Raw genomic sequence first — 19,598 nt, 5'->3', positions numbered from 1 at the left:
CGTAAAGTGGAACCAATTGCATGTTGGAACAACACATTGCTCGCGACTGAGAGATATTTCGCAGAATTCTTATTTGGGAGGTGTTTACTTGGGCCGGGTTGGTGGCGATGCAAATTGGATCTTTTACGCGACATGATCCACCATAGAATCCCTGAATATCACGTACGGAGAGAGCACCAACAACGAAGTAGTAGGGCCTCGGTCGACTTCTTACCTTGTCACTGATGTGATTCAGTCTCTTCTGATCGGATGTAGGTCGGCGGGAGGGTTATATATCTGCCACACGGCTGGCGCTTCTCCTGCAGAAGTTCTCTCCCGCACTCAGAAAGTACTCAAGCTCTGAGCCACTCGTTCTTGCGGCCTTGTTTCCTTGTCCCACACAGCCGGCCTCATCATGCACGTTCTCTCACTTGGTGTTTTCGCCCTTCAGGCGGCTTCCGCTGTTCTCGGCAACCCACTCCCTCAGACTGATGACGGGGCCGCTGCTGCTGCCGAGAATGTCGATCAGCTCGCGGCTCTCGCTCAGGCTGCCTACCAGAAGTCGGAAGAGATGATTCAAAGTGGAGAAATCCAGAAGCGTGGAAGCTCCTGCTCTCTTGGAAACATCAAAATCCGCAAAGAATGGTAAGCTTTGTCCTGGCCATGCTCGCCTTGTAATCTGAACTGCATTTAACATGAGTCTAGGGGTTCGTTACAAAGACAAGAAAAGCTCGACTACATCAAGGCCGTGCAATGCCTTCAGTCAAAGCCTGCTCTGACCCCTTCCGACATTGTTCCTGGTGCAAAGACTCGGTTCGATGACTTCGTTGCCACACACATTAACCAGACTTTCACCATCCACTACACCGGCACGTTTCTGTCCTGGCACAGACGTTTCACTTGGTTGTACGAGGAGGCGCTTAGAGAGGAATGTGGCTACAAGGGCACTCAACCTGTAAGTTGCCGGTACAAACCCACGATAGCCATCGGCTAATCAGCATGACAGTATTGGGACTGGGCAAAGACCGCCGTAACTGGTGTCGATAGCTCTCCCATTTTCGACGGCACCGAGACATCAATGTCTGGCAATGGGGAGTTCATCCCTGATCAGGAAGACATCATCCTTACCAACCCTGACGGTTCGGAAGCCGCTCGCCTTCCAACCGGAACTGGAGGTGGCTGCATTACATCCGGTCCTTTCATGAATATGTCTGTAAACCTTGGCCCTTTGGCTCTCTCTCTTCCGGGCGGAGGCAGTGAAACAAACCCGGACGGATTCTTCGCCTATAACCCCCGCTGCCTGAAGCGCGACTTGACTACGGCTATCAACCGAAGGTACTCGAACGCTTCCGCAATCCTGCACAACATCCTGGTTCCTCAGAACGTTGGCAAGTTCCAAGTTGAGATGCAGGGAGATCCCGAGTCGGGTACCATGGGCATGGGCATCCACGGAGGTGGTCATTTCGTAAGTGGCTCCTTTCCCTCTGCGTTATTCATGTCACAACGCGAAGCTAACGTTCATCAGACTCTTGGAGGTGACCCTGGAAGAGACTTTTTCGTATCGCCCGGTGATCCCGCTTTCTACTTGCATCACGCGCAGATTGATCGCGTCTGGTGGATGTGGCAGATGCTGTCACCCAACGCTCGTCAGTTTGCTGATGATGCCGTCATGGGAACCAACACATTCTTGAACTCGCCTCCAAGTGCCAACACAACTCTTGACGATGTTCTCGAGTACGGATACGCTGCCGGTCCTCCTATCAAAATTCGAGACACGATGAGCACTCTTGCTGGCCCGTACTGTTATATCTACTTGTGAAGAAATCGGCTTTACTTTGATTACTACTCTCATGTAACGCAAGACACTCTGCAAGTAGAAATGAAGAGTCGCCAAACGGATAGTTGTCACGTTATAGATTATAATTGAAGTAGTGTTTAATATAGAAAGACACAACGAAACCCATCAATGTAATAAAGGCCTTCAATCGGCTCGCAAGGGAAGCATCAGTCGTAAAGCAATTTCTCATTGCTTGAGCGATAGTATTAGACAACGCATATGTAATCCTACAATGTCACCCGGTCTCTGTGCTTTCGATGCATGACATCGCTATGTCTCAACATCTGGTAAAAGGAATGAGCCAACTCTATCCGGAATTAGCATTGCCCTTTCTAGCACTTGATTAAGATTGAATATCCTAATACGTACCCGATTAATGCATAACATGCACACATGAGTGTTCCTTTGATACCCGGCATCTTCAGGTTGCTCCGCCCATCGCTCATCAGAAGCCGTGTGGAAAGTGCGGCTGCGCCTAAGAGGGCAGCCGCTTCAAACAAGCTGAAATCAAAAGCTGCGTCTCGGTGCATGATCCAGCCTGCTAAGATCGTTATGGGCGCTGCGCAAAGCGCGATCTGTATGGCTGACCCAGCTGCAACCGCGATGGCGAGGTCTAGTTTCTCTTTCGACGCCATCGTCACGACAGTGACGTACTCTGCCACGTTCCCAATGACCGGCAGAATTATCAAGCCGATAAAAGACTCTGACAGATGGCCTTGATGAGTTATGTCATCAATGGTTCCGACGAGAAACTCGGTGGACATTGACATCAAGGCCGAGCTTATGATTAAGGTGATGACGGAAACCGCTTTTTGTCCCAAGGATCTCCGGGAGCTCTTTTCTCGATCTCGAAGAGTTGCAACTTTCGAACGACTAGTCTGGAAGATGCGCAATCTATCTGAGAAAGACCATCGATGAGCGCCGGTAGTAGTCTGAGAGATTCTATTGAGGTGAGTAGGATCCGCAGTCGAATGACAAAGCGACTGACGGCTCAACGACTCTAAGCTATCGCAAGAGCTCGCGCGGCTGTCTCTTTGTTCGATCTTGTTTTCTTTTCTTCCGCGTTCTGATTCTCTATCCTCACGTGAGGACGCGGAACGTGAGGAACCATCAATGCTATCGAGCTCGACGAAGGTATCAGTATTAGCACAGCGGACTTCGTTGGTGCCATTCCATATACCCAAACGGGAGTCCTCAAGACGACGGGTCCGAGACGATGATGGAGGGTCAGGTGATACTATCGCTCTGCCATCTTCTAGGTCCGCCACATCTTGGTGTCGGATCGCAGAGATGTGTTGCTCTCTCAGTTCATGTATGAAATAAAAGATGTAAATAAACAGAACCACAAAGAATGAAGCTCTGCCCATTGTCAACATGGCTTCATTCGCGCCATCGCGTGCTTGAAACGTATGGCTGAAAGCGGCCTGGTGTTTATGAATATGGTTCTCAGACAGATGGAAGGTAGGTGTCGCTCACTCACCGGTCAGAAGAACAAAGACGGAAACAAACAGGAGGCAGCCAAGGAGCTGAGTCTCTGAAGTATCCAAGGCCGGCTCCTGTTGCGATACTCCGCAGACACATAGAGCGGTGCCAAGAATTGGCAGTAAGTTGACAAGCATTGAACCAAGGATTGACGCTTGAACGACTTGGATCTGATTATGTTTGAGGGCGATGCTGCGGACATCAGCACCATTAAACGACTTGATGGGAGCAATAAATGGCACGCTTACATGCTGAAAAATTGTCAATTGTTATCGTTTTGGTCAGCGAACTGTGGCCATATGCCAGACTACCTTAACTCACAATAAAATCAGCTCCACGAGGTTTCCCATTGTTATGTTTAGCAAAGCTCCGACCGTATCGCCCGCATCAGATGCAATCATCTCAGTAGCTCCAGTGAGCAAAGAGGACAGTGGAACCACCGCTAGGGCATTGGTGATGAATATGACCAGGGGAGCTTTATCAGACCAAAACGCCCAGACGCCGATGGGTACGAAGATGAGAAGGCAATTGAGCCACAATGAAAACATTTTCTTTCGAATTGCTTCCTTGACCTGCGGTGACTCTACAGGTTGTGGAAGAGTTCTATTTTCCAAGAGCAAAAGATCGCGTGAGATGAGACTAGCCTCAGAGCCGGCAGCTTCGGAAAAGGTCAGATGTCTGCTGCCTCCGGGCATCCGAGGGTACATGTACACCGCGTGGAAGGGCATTTTCCCAACCAAGCACAAACATGAGATGAACTATATCCGCAAGAACCACAATGAAGAAAATGTCACCATATGCTTACTTTCGGTCTCGAAATGAGGGGAGTGTGGCGACACAAGCAGACTAGCACCTGAGGGGACGGAGTGTTGTAGCGGCCTCAAGATACAACCCAGAGCGGTTGCTGCCTTTCAAAATTTCCCTCGTACATCTGAACATCATGGCCTTTCGAAAGCCAGTTATTTGTGTGTTTTTTGTGTACGAAAAGCCATCGTATGAGGGATTTTGAGATGCGGCACATGGCCCGTGAGGGGCGTGTTTGATGAGAGCGATTTTTGACGGAGGCCTCCAGCTACGTGTTCGAGCGACTACAGTCCAGCTCTGCCATATGCCTCCCCATGTGGCTTACCAGGTTCAGTCTAGTGATATTTCTAGGCTCCGCGTGTCTCAACGATCCTAGTGATTTGCTTATCCATGCGGCGATGGATCCTATTGCGGGACATTCTACAAGCTCGGGAAGATGAAGACAAGCTGGTAAATCTCCAGCGGCCGGATCTCTCACAGTCATGTAGATAAATATCCCACAACCATTAGCATGACAATGCTCCTGCGGTTGTGATGTAGATCTACATTTCACTTCATGTTACATCATAGACCATTCCGCGTCAGCCGTTGGAGCACAAGAGAAGCTGTGCGTCGTCCTCATCTTTCCGAGAAAACCCACACCCGTACCGCACTCTTGCCCACAGGTACGTGTAGGCTTTGCAAAGTTAACTGTAGAAGCATTTTGTATTTACAGTGCTACAGAACAGGCCTGTTCTAAGTTGAGGGGGGGGGGGATGTAAGCATCTCAGGATACCTTTGGCAGTGGTTGCCAACCATGATGTGGTACGCCCCAAGTGTTAGACCATGAACCATTGAATGTGTCCATCATGAGATGAGAACGAAGAGAAATCTGTACAATAGAACAAACAGCGAGAAATTAGAGCCACAAAATCATTGAGTTGTCGAACACTCCGCCCCGTCTGCATCGCAAATACTCTAGGAGTGTTGTGCCAAATATGTTGAATATTCCTTTACACACCCAAGGCTGAGACAGTGCCGGAGACTTTTGCCTTCCTCGGCAGTTGCGCGAATTTAGTGTTCAATACCCTTCAGAAGCTCTTCAAGGCTCCCAGAGGTGACGACGGTCACCTTCTCACATAGCTCGGGAGGGCATACTTCCTCATGAGCCTTGATGGTGGAAAGTCAGTGTCTTGGTTTCTCAATCCGCACTATTAGTCGGTGCCTACAATCAATTTTCCAGGCTTGTTGGAACAGTCTTCCTTCAATGGTACATGTCGGATCACAGAGGCGGCCAGCGTGGTAGGACCCCAGTTGAATACCGTCGGGGTCAACGGCGCATTCTCGCGAAACTGATGAAAATAATCTAAAGTTCGCGGTAAGCATCAACAGCTGGTTTTTTATGTAAACTACCAGAAGCAAATACCTTCAAAACGAGTGACAACGTCCAAAATAGGCGCGCCCCTTTGGCCGAACCCCACGCCAGTCACACCCCAGTGGGTGCCGTTCATTCGGTCAGCGTTATTTGTAATTGGTTGGTCTGGGCCTTGTCACAAAATTGTGACGAATGTTTATCAGTAAATGATCAGCACTTGGTGGTACGAAAGCATTGTACCGTGAACATTGAAGCCGGCCCTGACAAGTGCGGCGGTGTCATTTCGGAGTTCCTTGTCAACATCAACAGGGTCATAGTGCTCCGCAATCACGTATGGATGATAGACAGGAAGTCACCTGTGTGTTGTTAGTCGAACGCTCTACTTCTTGAAGGATCTATGCGGTTCTCACGTATAGAAGACGTTCACTTCACCGCATCCAACGTTGGAAGGGTAGGTGATTTGGGAGAGTCGGAGCGGTCCCGAAGATGCAGTCGTGCTCCCCAGGAGCACGAAGGTGAAGATGGTCTCCAAAGAGTATCTCATGTTGAATCTCGACTCTGTGAGGGTACTAACAGTAGCTTTCAAAGTTTGATGATAATAAGTTGAAGTCAGACGGTGGAGTATAGTAGTTAATGGTGATCACAGCTCATCAAGCACCGATTTCAAGGATGACAGCCACGCTTTTGTAGTCAAGTGCATTTACTTCAGCTGTTGACTATGTTAATTCATCGTCAAATGATGGCATGCCCCTTTCTTCCAGCCGATGAGTAATTGGCACAGCTTGAATCGCGACGTCGCGAAATTATTGCACCAAAGTTGTCAGCTTTGTGAGGCAGACTTACAAGCCTGATACGTAATAAGTCGCCTGCATATCCCGGAAGAGAAGTACAGTGTACCTTGTTCTTGTCAAAAAACCTCTACTCTGGTTGATTTGCAGAGTAGCGCACCCACGTCCTAGAATTCAGTGTGACCTAAGCGCTCTGCTCTGCAATATCCTTATGACGCCATGGAGCCTGATTCAGTGTCGATCCAATCAGGCGTTGTATTCAATTTTAATCAACTCATTCAAAGGATCGCAACATTTGAGCAAGTCTAGAGTCAGTAGCTAGAGTGATATGGAGCCCTGAGTGAGGACCTAAGCAAAGTCATGAAACTACCCTCAACTCGGCAGTTGATGGCTGTGCTCTCCTATCTCCAGATATTGTCACAAAGGTCTTCAAGAGATTAAACGGTTGAATGGGCCCCCTAGTCAATGAGACATCCTGCTCATATTGTTATAGGCACTTTCGAACCGTCGACAGCCCCGCAAGCCGCATCCTTCGGAGGTCATCAGGCAACACTGTGGGACTTCCGAAACTTTACCAGGACCGAGTCGGGAACCTTTCATGACCGAGTGCTATATACCCCGTTATATCGTAAAACTCCAAGGCCCTCGCTAATCGATTAAAGAGAGCTGCTACAATAGACCATATGGATTTATATTAGATTAGAAGTCTAATTCGACCGCGGCATATAGCCGACTGCGCAGGGGCCAATTAGGGGCCCTATTTATAATTATCGTAGCTAGCCTAACTTACGGTTAGAACCTTCTTTTTATACCTACTACGTAGATATTTATATAATTTAATTAATCTCTTCGTTAACTACGGTTCGAACTAACTACTTTATAATAGGGATACTAATACTAATTAGTAATTAAATTCTATTATTATAAATTAGTAAAGTATCTTGCTATATAAAAAAGACGACCTCTTAATATTATATTAATTAATAAAACTACTTAAATAACGAGCTTTTTATGTCACGGCGCTGGGCACTGGGCCCCTTGGCGCCTAGGCCTCAGGCACCCAACGGACCCCCTATGGGTCACGTGACTGCTAGACCGCTGGGCCCAAAAGCCCAGCGCCCCAGATTCCGCCTACTGGTCTACTTTTTCCCTCTTTACGTTAAGTTACGTCTATTAGGTTAACATAGTAGCGTTCCGACCTACCTCGAGTTCCCTTTTGTAACACTACTTAACGTTTATTATAATTCCTTCTCTAGAAATAGAACGATAATATTTTAACCTATTTAATCTACTATAATAAATAGCTATCCTTATTAAAAAGAAGCGTAATGCCGAGCAATAGCCGACCGATTAACTACGCAGAGTAATTAATACTCCCTAAATATATACCCCCTTTATTAAACGCTATAGTCCGAGATAAGAGCCGAGGAGGGTAGATATTTCTTTATACTAATAATTTTTAATAAGGTCGCCGCTTATATAAGTAATACTAGAGCATTATAGGCGCCGATAAAAATACTAAACTCTATATATTCGACCCCGAGGTCGACCTCTCTAACTAGCTTATAAAGTAACTCCTACCCTTTATTGCGCAAGCCGATTAACTCGAGTACCTCTATTATATTAATAACGAGCTCGCGTCCCCTATTTAGATTTATAACGAGGGTCTCTTTAATAATACTAAGTAGTACGACGCTAACTTTAAGTTTATCTAGGACTTATATAATTAGGATAAGGGCGTCGCCCTCTAGGCCTAGGTCGAGAGCTAGCTAAAGATGCGCATTACTTAGTACTACTTTAAATAGGTACTTATTTCTATAGTTAGCTAGCTAAGTAATAGTACTAAGCGGCTTTATAAAATAACTAAGGAAAATATTAAAGTTATATATACTACTACTATAAAGCTTTAGAATACTAAGAAGTAGTTAGACCGCGCCCTTCGCGCTAATACTACGCTTAGCGAGCGCGTTAAGTAGCTAGAAAACGGCTCTATAGCTAGTATTAGTAATAGCGAGCGTAAAGGTAATACTTACTATATACTAAAGTAGCGCCTTACTAAACTCGAGGTATAGGGTAGCCGTAAAAATACACTAGCCTCGGTATACTAGCCTTTTTATAAATTTAAAATACCTAACGTCCCTATTTTTATAAATAATAACGATAATAAGGGGCTAAAGTTCCCTTACTAGCTCTAGCGCATTACGAAGCGCCTTAAGAACGCGAACTTTAGTACTAACGGATACTACCTAGAGTACGTTATTAATAAGGTCGGTAGTACTATAATAAAGTTTATCTACCCTATACTAGCTTTTAACGAGATTACTATAGTAGACTAGCTATTATATAAGCTTAAATCGGCCTATACTAGCCCTACCGCGGTAAACGACGCTAGCTAGAAGCTAGACGCCCTCTTTATTACCTTTAAAAACGTCTATTAAAAGCGCTCTATCTTCGCGGAGCTTACCCGCGTTAATAAGCTCCCTAAGTCCTAGTAAAAGCGCTGCTTCTATAATAAGCTCCCGATCTACCTCTAGAACTAGGCTATCTTAAAGTACCTAAATAAGGACGCAACCTTTTAGAAGTATACTAAGTACGTTACCTAGCTCGCTAATATAATATAGCCCCCGTTAACTAGTAATAGGGCCCCTAAGAGCACTATACTTACCTATACCGCCCTTATTAAAAGAGGAGGTAAAGGTAGTAGTATTACTAAGTAGAATACCCATAGCCGAACTATAGGCCGTAAGACTATCCCTAAGGCTCTATATTAGAAGCTTAAGGATAGCGGTACTTATTTTATTTATAGCGAGCCTAGCCACGTCTCCCGGGACTATCCTAAGAAGCTAGATACTATTATAGTAGCTATGGACGCTATTAATAAGTAGCACGTCTCGGACTTAGAAAACTAAGCCCCCTAGTATAAGCAACCTCTTAGCTAGGGGATAAGTATAAAGATAGAAAATTAGTAATTTATTTAGTAAACCTATAGGATCTTATAAGGGGGCAACCTCTTGAGATCGAGCTTATAATAGTATTTAATAAATATAGAATTCGCTTAAAAGCCTTACTTAATACGGGAGCTAATAAGTACGGATTTATAAATAACTACGTAACCCTATTATTATAAGAATTCTGCGCAGCCCTATTTAGTAAATTACTATGCCCTATCCCTACTACCGGATTTAACGGCGAGCGATTAAAAGACGCTAATATAGTATAGACTACTAACTTATATATTAACTACCGGGTCCTCTTAAAAACACCCCTATTTTAACTTAATATAAGGCGCTACGACCTAATCCTAGGGCAGAAGTAGTTCGAGTACTATAGAGTTAACCTAAATATGCGCCGTAAGTACCTAATATAGCCCGAGGATCTACTACTATAAAACACCCCCTTTACTATCGTTAGGGATATAGAGGACCTATATATCCTTAAGATTATTAATATATAATACTAAATCGATGCTAAGCGACGGTAGGAGATGTTCGAGATAGATATAGTACGGTATAACGAATAACTATAAAAAAAGCGGGCACTGCCTAAACTTATTAAAATACTCTATTAATTATAAGGCTCGCGAGACCGATATATATAGCGGTCTAACGATACTAAAAATACTTAGAAAATAAATCGCGCGCTTACTAATACGCTATCGACCCCTCTAAAAAAGACTAAACCCGCGTAGACCTCTACTTAGCGCAAGGGAGCTAATACTACCCTTAATATCGCTTTTATTAGCGCCCTAGCGTTCGAGACTAACCTAAAGCGCAAAGACGTTAAGCTAAGCTCTATATTACTATATAAGCTAGACTATATAATCGAGGATAAGTAGGCAAGATAAGAGGACCCTCTAAAAAGTAATAATTAAAAGACCTAAGACCTTATTATTATAAAGCTTTTAGAGGTACTAAAGCCTTAGACCGACGTCTTTAGTAAGGTAGCGAGTAATATATTAGCGCTATACCGTAACTACGATTATAAAATAAAGCTCGTAAAGGGAGGCCGAGAGAAGCTTACTTACTACCCCTTCTATAAGTAATTAGTACCCGAGCTAGAGGTAACTAGAGCCTACTTTCTAAAGCACCTCTATAAGGGATTTATTAAGCTTAGTAACGCGCCCTTTACGTCGCTTATACTATTCGTTAAAAAATATAACAGTAGCCTACGATTTTATATCGACTTTAAGAAGCTAAATAAGATTACGAAAAAGGATCGGTACCCTCTATTTTTAATTAACGAGACACTAACGTAGCTAAGCCGAGCTAAGGTATTTATTAAACTCGATATTAAATAAGCCTTCTATTATATCCGCCTCGACCCTACTTTAAAAGACCTTACGACCTTCCGTACCCGCTACGGGGTATATAAATATAAAGTACTACCCTTTAGCTTTTATAATAGGCTAGCTACGTACTAGTAATATATAAACGACGTACTAATAGAGTACCTAGACAATTTCTATACTACGTATATAGACAACATCCTAATCTTCTTAAACGACCCCCTATAATACTACGAGTACGTTACGAGGGTACTAGATCGCTTATAAAAAGCTAAATTATAAGCTAATATTAAAAAGTACGAATTTAGCGTTACTACTATAAAATACCTAGGTTTCGTTATTAGTACTAATAGTATATAACCTAACGAAAATAAGGTCTCTATCGTAAGGAACTAGAAGCTACTTATATTGCTTAAGGGTATCTAATCGTTCCTCGGCTTTTATAATTTCTATAGGAGGTTTATAAAAGACTACGGGCACCTAGCTAGATTACTAACGAAGCTAACTAGTAAAGGCGTACTTTTTTAATTCGACGCTAATTATAATACTACGTTCGAAGCGCTAAAACTAGCCCTTATAACGGCGCCTATACTCCGTTACTTTAGGCCCGAGCTACTTATATACTTAGAGACTAACGCGTTAAACTCGGTATATACTAGAGCCCTAGTTTAATAGTAGATAGATAATAGCCTATAGTACCCCGTAACGTTCTATTTAAAAACTATAAACGGCGCGGAGCTTAATTACGCTATATATAATAAAGAGATATTAGTAATAGTAGTTTACTTAGAGGAGTAGCGTGCGGAACTAATTAGCTATTATTAAAAGTTCGATATTATTATAAACTACTAGCCGCTCCTATTTTTTATAATAAAGCGTCTCTTTAACTTATAATAGGCCCGCTAGGCTAGTGCTCTAGCCGACTTTAACTTTTAGATCTAGTATTACCTAGGGTAGGAAAATGTGCTCGCCGACGCTCTATTAAAAAAGAACGAGGATATTAGGACTTAATAAGTACTAAAAGAGGCTAACTAAACCTAGGTCCTATTATTACTAGAGCTACTATTATTAAATATCGCTACTAAGCTACGAGCGCTATTAAAGAACGCGGCGTAGTAGCCCGAGCTTATAATTAGGGCCCTTACGCTAGAGGACGAGCTTTAGGGGTACTTACTAGTTAAAAAAGTACTAAAGCTTAACCGCGACCTAATAATAGTATTGCTTACCTTAATACGAGCACTAATAGCCAAGGGCCGCGAGCGCTAAAAAATTTAAAACGACGGATTACTTATAATAGACGGTAAGCTCGTCGTGCCCAAAGAGGATAATTTACGTACTATAGTTATCTAAGAGGTATATAAATAGAGGCTCCTAGCGCACCCGGGGCGTAATAAAGTAATTAAGATAATTAAGTAATAGTACTACTAGCCTAGCCTTACGGCGGATATTTATTAGTACGTTAGAAACTATTATATATACCGTCGCTCTTAAAAACCCCGCGATAGGCCCCCGGGGGAGCTAAGGCCTCTACTTATACCTAACTACCCGTAGTAGTATATTTCGATAGATTTTATAATAGTGCCCCCCGACTAGAAGGGCTATAATACGATATACGTTATAGTCGATAAACTAAGTAAAAGAGCTATATTAATACCTTATTATAAAACCACTACTGCGCAGGATATAAGTAGGATGTTCTACGAACGAGTACTACTAATCTTCGGGCTACCCGAGACTATTACTTTTAACTATAGTCCTTAGTTTATATTAGATTTCTAAGGGGAGCTATATAGGCTCTGCGGCGTTAAGCTATAGTTATTAATAATAGACTACCCGTAAATAGATAGTTAAATAGAGATCTTAAATTAGTATATCCTCTAGCGGCTACGACCCCTAGTTAATTATTACTAAGATAACTAGAGCGATATACTACTTATAGTAAACTTCGCCCACGTAGCCTAACTTAGTAAAACTACGGGACTATTACCTTACGAAGTTAAATTCGGCCGCTAGCCTCGACTATTTTTTAACTAAGCCGCTAGAACCCGACGCTTTAACTTAATTAAAAAGAAGCTTAACCGTACTAAGGCTTAGAGGATAGCCTAAGGTATTTACGAGGCCTAGGAAATTACTAAAAGTAATATAAAGGTCGCCTAAATAAGATATTAAAAGTACGTTAACTACCGCTAACGGCTTAATAACCTAAAAATTAGTAATAGGGTATTTATAAACGTATCTTATTAAAAGACCTAAGACGCTAATAAACTACGATAGCCCTAGGCTAGCCCCTAGCCTATTACCGGCGCTAGCCTAGGTAGTATATAAATTATAAAACTACTTATAAGGAGCAAAGCCTACCCGGTCTTCTACTTAAGTAAGCTAAGAAAGGCTATAGAGGACCCCTTACTTAGATAATACTAAGACCCCCTACTACCGATCCTCTATAGCTTTAACGAGCCCGAGTATAAGGTCTTATAAGTAGTTAAATCGCGAGTATAGTATAGTAAGCTATAATACTAGGCCGATTAAAAAGGGTATAATAAGGACCTTACGTAGTACGACGTAGAGAGCTTTTACTATGCGCCGGCGGCCCTATAGGCGTTCTATAAATAATACCTAACGGCTACGGGACTACTAAGGAACCTCGTATTATAAATAGAAGTAGCGGCTAGCGATAGCCCGGCCCTACTACGGGCCGATAATAACGTAATAGCCGCCCTTATTATAGGCTTATAGGAGGTAATTACGGAGGGTTAGAATAGGGAATTAAGCGCTACGGATAGCGCCTTTTGCGCTAGAGGGGGGGGTAATGTTACGGCGCTAGGTACTAGGCCCCTTGGCGCCTAGGCCTTAGGTACCTAACGGACCCCCTATAGGTTACGTAACTACTAAACCGCTGGGCCTAAAAGCCTAGCGCCCTAGATTCCGCCCACTAGTCTACTTTTTCCCTCTTTACGTTGAGTTATGTCTATTAGGTTAATATAGTAGCGTTCCGACCTGCCTCGAGTTCCCTTTCGTAACATTTACCGTCGCCCTAAGTAACTTTTTTATTAAATAACTTTTCTATAACTAGCTTATAATTAGAAATTAACTAGTTAAATTAATAAAAAAAAATACTTATATAATAACTACTTACTTAATTAATTAGCACAACGAACGAGCTTAATAATATAATATAAAAAAGTACCGCGCGATTAAAAAAAGGGATTTCTAAATATAAATATTCTTATTTAGTAATAAAAGTAACCCTATAGGAGTTATTAAGCTAAGAGATTTATAATATATAAAAAAGTTTATTACTATAAGGATTTTATAAATATAACCTTAAGCTTACGATCTAAATAACCTCTTTATAATTCCCTTAACTACCCCCCGGGTATTACTTAAGAATATAATATAAAGAACGGTTTAATAAAAGAGGAGGGGATTTAGAAATCCTAATAATATTAAATTAAAAGTATTACGGATTTTAAAAATTAACTTAAAAAAAAGATAGCTACTCTAAAATAATCCTATGACCTCCCGTTAAAATTATTATTAACCTAAGAAAAGGCTAAAAAAACGAGGATCTAAGGGGAAAAAAAAAGAATTTTCTAAAGGGCTACTAAAGGGCTTCTTTTTATATTAGCTCTTAGCGCGAGATTACTAATTTTTAAAAATTAACTAAGTAATAAAAGGGATTATTAATAAGTAATAATTACCTAACCGTAATTAAGTTATAAAAAAGACTACTTAAAAAATATAAAATAGGGTACCGAGAGGTTATAAAAAATAAAATTTCTAAGATATCTAACCTTATTATATACGAGTAATAAATAAGTATTTTTAATAAGTCTTTAAAATCTACGATTTTATAAAAAAGAGGGCTTAACTTTATTAATTATACTTAACGGCCTATATAGTTCTTAATAACTTATATAGCTCCTTTATAAGCTACTTAGCGTCTGTTTTTAACTATTCTTATAAAATACTACCCTAAAAGAAGTAAGTTAAGGAAGGAAGCTATTTAGAAATTATAAAGAGCACGAGGCTTAAGAGGCTAGAAGTATACGGAATGATAGAAATTAATAATTAGTAAAGATCCCGAGACTAATTACTATATTTTCTTATAATAATATAAACGTCTACCGTTATTATTATAAAAAGGAACTACTAAAACCTACTTTTTTATATTAAATAAAAAGGAGGATTTTAATAAGTATAATAGTTAGTGATTTAAAAGGGTAGTAGTAATTACTAAAAATAATAAAAACGAGAGTAGTAATAAGATAATAAAAAGAAGTGGGAATCTTTTAGACCTTAATAAATTCGTTAAGTAGCAAAAGTACGGATTTATTATAACTAGTGCGCGGATTAAATATATCCCTATTAAAATTAAATATATTAATAACTATTAATATAAGTATAAGCTAGAACACGACCCTTAGTAAGTTAAGGTAAAAAAAAAGAGAATAAAACCCGATCCTAAATAGAATCCTAATCCCTTATAAATAGGTAAATATTAACCCGGACTATTAGGGAACGTAGATATATAAAATCGCAAATTAGCCTAACGGTAAGTAAATTAATATAATATTAATCTATTTAACTAAGGTCTATAAAAAAAAGGGGCTATAGGGGTAACCCCTATTTTATAAGATTATAAATAACCTTAATTACTAATTAAATAAATAGTTCGCGAGCATAAGCCTAGGAATTATAAAAATAATTAATAAATTCCTTTATAGGTAAGGGGTATTATTAGCGTAATTATAATTATAAGAGCTATACGATATATTAATAATAATAATTATAAAAGAGGAATTCGTATTATAAAACTAAGTATAGGTCGATAGAGCGTATAATTGCTTTAATAAATTTAAAAAAAAAGTAAACGACTTAGATTTCCTCCCTATAATTACTACCGGAAATCTATTATTATAAAAGGATATACCGGGGTAAAATATAGTACTAAAAGTACGATAATCGATAATTTTACCTATTTTAATCTATAACTCGTTACTACTATTAATATAAAATTTAATACCGATCGGCTAATAAGAAAGGAAGTAAACGACCTAAAGTTACTAATAGTACTATAAAAAATTAGGCTACAAATACTTAACTAGCGAGGTTATAATATAAGTATAGGTATATTATAAACCTAAAGCTTATAAAGTCCTTTATAAGGACTCTACTTTTTAAAAAGTTCTTTTATAATACGATCTATATATTAATTACTAAGTTATTAACGTCCTATTACCGGCTATATCCCGAATTTATTATAATTACTCCCCCTTTATATAACTTTAGTTCCTAAAGTTATTACGTAATATCTTTTTTTAATACTAATAATAAAGCTATTAACGTCGTTATTTATAATAAATTCTATAAGGCGTTAATAATATCTTTTCTTACTTAAGAATAAGGCATTATTCCTATTTCCTTATTTAATAGATATTTTATTATTATTATTTAGTAATAGCGCGCCGACTAGTTATTTAGTTAGTAATATATATTTGTAATAGAGTATTCTAACTATTATAATATATAAGAGCCTACTTAACCTCGTAGTTATTATTATTACTAAGTTATTAAGTATAATAAAAGATTTTTCTCCCGTTACTAGTTACGTATTTACTTTTTCTTCCCTCCTTTTATTTAGTAACCGTTCTATAAATTCTTTCTTATATAACTATACTTTTTTTTTTAATATTTTAATTCCGTATCGTTTCTTAATTATAACTCTCTCGCTATACTATCGCTAACTATTTACTAAAATAATTACTATTTTATATATTTAAAATATACTTAACATAAAGTATAATCCTAAGAAGGGCTTCTGTAGTCTCCGTAGCAGTGCTCCCTATATACGCTACTTAACTAGTCTATATTATAATATTAACGAGCTCGTTTATATTACCGGTACTTACGTTACTAAGTATATTATTTATTAAATTAATAAGAAAAAGTATTCTACTATAAGTCGTCAAGTCCTCGCTAATCTATTACTAAAATATTAACTAATAATATTTTTTAGGTTCCTAAGGAGCTATATAGCGCCGCTTAGTTTACTTAAAACACCCTTATAAAGTTCTATAATACTAAGGAGTAGGGTAGCCTTAACTCCTATAAATACGGCTACGTTCTTTATATTTTTAGTTATATTACTAGCGCATAAAAAAAGGTTACTACTTATATTACTAACCTATTAGTAAGTAATAAAGTAAAAAAGGTCTACTTTAAATAGACTACTCTCTAAAAGCTCGTTACTAACTACGAGTATTTAAACTTATTAATCTCAATTATAATAAGTCGTTAGTAATCGTTTAGTAAACTTTCTTTTTATTAACTTAGATTTCTCTTCTTAAGCTAATATTTTTAATATTAATAATAAAACTAAGATTATCTCTTACCTTAGTCGCCTCTAGCTAGCTTATTTTTATAATAATAGCTATATAACCGCTCTATAAAATAACCTCGACGCTCTAGCTTAGTATTATAAAAAGACTCCTAAGGGTATTATTATTACGTATATCTAAGAGTTTCCTACTTTCCTTACTTTTTATAAACGCGTTATTAAGTTCTTAGTAAATAAGGTACTTACTTATACTATTATTATGTATAATACTACCCCTATTTCTTATAGTCCTAAGACTTAGACTTTTATTAAGAAGCGTACTCTTATTACTAATTATATTCTTAATAATAATAATAAGCGGGACGACTTTAGGTTTAAATTTAATAAGTCTTAGTATAAAGATACTAAATTTAAAGAGCTCGGTAGCGACTTAGAGAATTCTCTTTTTTAGTATTATAATAAGCGCTACTACTTTAATATTAATAACTTACTAACCCCTACTCGTAACGCTCTTTTTAGTATAAACGAGGGTACTTTAGCCCTTAGTTATATTACTTTAGATCTTAATACAGTTAGTATTACGCTCTTCTTACTCTAAGTAAAGGCTTTATAATAGCTCGATAAGGCTATTATTTATATTAAAGTTAAAGCTATAGGTTATAATAAGTAGTTTAATATTAATAAGTTCCTTATAAATATTAATATTACTAAGGTCCCTTAGCTTAACTAGAACTATAAGAGCGTTGCCTTAAATAACGTCCCCCGTCCCCAACTTATTATTAATAACAATAGTATTATAGCCCCTATTTTACCTCTTACTCTACCTCTTATTATAGCTCCTATTATACCTCCCATTATACCTCCCGTTATACCTCTTATTATACCTCTTATTATAGCTCCCGTTATAGCTCTTATTATACTTCTTATTATACCTCTTATTATAGCTTTTAATAATAACTAGGTAACGAACGCTTTACGAACTACTATTATTAATATATATAATACTTTACGTAACTTTAACTACCTCTTTTTTACTTATCGTAATATTAATAAAGTTAATAGCCTTACTCTAAGTAGTTAGCTAAGTATACGCACAAAGCCTCCCCGCTTCTTACTTACCGAGCGGATTACTATTATTAATTATTAAGTTTTAGAAGTATATACTAGAGCTACTATTATTATTATTAGTATTGCGTAGGTTACTCCCCCTACGTAACTAGATCTTAGCAATTTTTCAGTAACGTATTACTAAGGGTTATAATATTATATCTTTTTTTTAAGGATTACGCTAGGCTAAATAAAAAGGGTTCTATAGTATATTATTAATTAACTTATTTTTAATAACGTTTTGCTATAAACTTAACGTTTATTATTCTATTTTATATATACCCTTTTCTTATAATATTCGAATTTATTAACTACTTCCGCTACCCTTTTAAAATATTTAATAAGCTCTTACGTATTATACTTAGTAAGCTACTTAGCTTATTTAATAAAATATTATAAGTTTCCTCCCTCGCTTTATATTATAACGATTTTTTTAACTTTTTAAACGTTTTATTTATCCTCTAACTCTAGAAGATTTGCTATTTAGTTACTAACTATTTAGTAATTTCCTTATAGCTTAAGCTAGGAAACTAGGAAAATATTATACATTCTCTAATACTACTCTAGTAAATATACTTAGTAAGCCTATTTCTCTACCCTTTTAGCTATTACTACTTTAATATATCTTAGTATTAGTTTATTATTCTTAAATTATATATTCTTTATTAATAAGCTAACGACCTCTTTATAATTAAACTCTTTTAAAGTATATTTTTTATTATAATAAGCTACTTAGCTCTTAAAAGCTTATACTTACGCTCGCGTAGCCTAGGCCCTAATTTCTTTAATTTTCTAAACCCTTTCCTAAACTCCTTAAACTATAGCTTTATAATTAGGTATATATTTAACATACCTAGGGTAGTAGCTATATAATACTATATATAAGAACACTTTTATAATAAAGTATTAATTATTATTATATATAAACTCAGCCTCTTTTAGCTACGCTACCTACTTATTTAGTAAGCCCTTGGTATAAATCTTTAAATACTTTTTTAATATTTAATAAGTTCGCTCCGTTTAGCTATTTATTTATAAGTAATACGTAGTAAATAATTAGCGACGTATTACCCGTTCTTTAGTAAACTCTTCTTAAAATACGCTTATAAAGAGCTTATTTTTATTTGTATTAATACCTTTAAGCATACCGAACTTATATTTAACCTCTCGGTATAAGATATTTATTATTTATACTACGTTAAGTATTTTAATAATAAGTAGGAACTTTATAAACTTTATTATATAATAAATAATAACTAAAATACTATCGTACTTTATACTATTATTATAAGCGCTTAGTAATAGCCCTATAATAAAGTTTATAAATATTTCCTAAAATAAATATAAGGGTAGTAGTAATAACTATAGCTACCCGTACGGCTTATATTTTAAAGTTATAACTCCTAAATAATACTTATAGTTCTTAACGTATTTTTGAATATCTTATTAAATATTTTCTTAATAAAACTTCTTTTAAATTAACTCGAGAGTTTTCGTAGTTCTTATATAACTTACTTTATAGTCGTCGTAATATTAATAAAGGATCTCTATTTAAAAAGACTCTACTTAAGGAATAATAAGTCTTTTTTTAAAAAATAATATACCTTATTTATTAAGTAAAT

The 19,598-nt window shown here is 37.8% G+C and overlaps 4 protein-coding genes across 4 annotated transcripts; 2 read left to right on the top strand and 2 right to left on the bottom strand.

Moving 5' to 3' along the window:
* Positions 1-394: 394 nt before the first annotated feature.
* On the top strand, positions 395-1,798 carry CLUP02_04575 (uncharacterized protein; the record flags this gene model as incomplete). Its single annotated transcript, XM_049283586.1, has 4 exons — positions 395-624; positions 685-934; positions 986-1,444; positions 1,505-1,798. The coding sequence occupies 4 exons, from the start codon at positions 395-397 to the stop codon at positions 1,796-1,798; spliced, it is 1,233 nt and encodes a 410-aa protein (XP_049140729.1).
* A 325-nt stretch (positions 1,799-2,123) lies between these two features.
* Positions 2,124-4,026, bottom strand: CLUP02_04574 (vacuolar calcium ion transporter; the record flags this gene model as incomplete). The annotated part of the gene is made up of 4 exons (XM_049283585.1): positions 2,124-2,148; positions 2,210-3,229; positions 3,293-3,541; positions 3,620-4,026. 4 exons carry the CDS (start codon positions 4,024-4,026, stop codon positions 2,124-2,126), a joined length of 1,701 nt encoding a protein of 566 aa, XP_049140728.1.
* A 25-nt stretch (positions 4,027-4,051) lies between these two features.
* On the top strand, positions 4,052-4,924 carry CLUP02_04573 (uncharacterized protein; the record flags this gene model as incomplete). The annotated part of the gene is made up of 6 exons (XM_049283584.1): positions 4,052-4,087; positions 4,149-4,263; positions 4,330-4,440; positions 4,479-4,581; positions 4,643-4,767; positions 4,887-4,924. 6 exons carry the CDS (start codon positions 4,052-4,054, stop codon positions 4,922-4,924), a joined length of 528 nt encoding a protein of 175 aa, XP_049140727.1.
* A 231-nt stretch (positions 4,925-5,155) lies between these two features.
* Positions 5,156-6,000, bottom strand: CLUP02_04572 (uncharacterized protein; the record flags this gene model as incomplete). Its single annotated transcript, XM_049283583.1, has 5 exons — positions 5,156-5,251; positions 5,311-5,447; positions 5,508-5,627; positions 5,697-5,775; positions 5,884-6,000. The coding sequence occupies 5 exons, from the start codon at positions 5,998-6,000 to the stop codon at positions 5,156-5,158; spliced, it is 549 nt and encodes a 182-aa protein (XP_049140726.1).
* Between the last annotated feature and the right edge of the window lie 13,598 nt (positions 6,001-19,598).

The sequence above is a fragment of the Colletotrichum lupini genome, chromosome 2, assembly GCF_023278565.1.
Source record: "Colletotrichum lupini chromosome 2, complete sequence".
Classification (NCBI taxonomy): domain Eukaryota; kingdom Fungi; phylum Ascomycota; class Sordariomycetes; order Glomerellales; family Glomerellaceae; genus Colletotrichum; species Colletotrichum lupini.
This window is presented reverse-complemented; position numbering and strand designations above follow the sequence as displayed.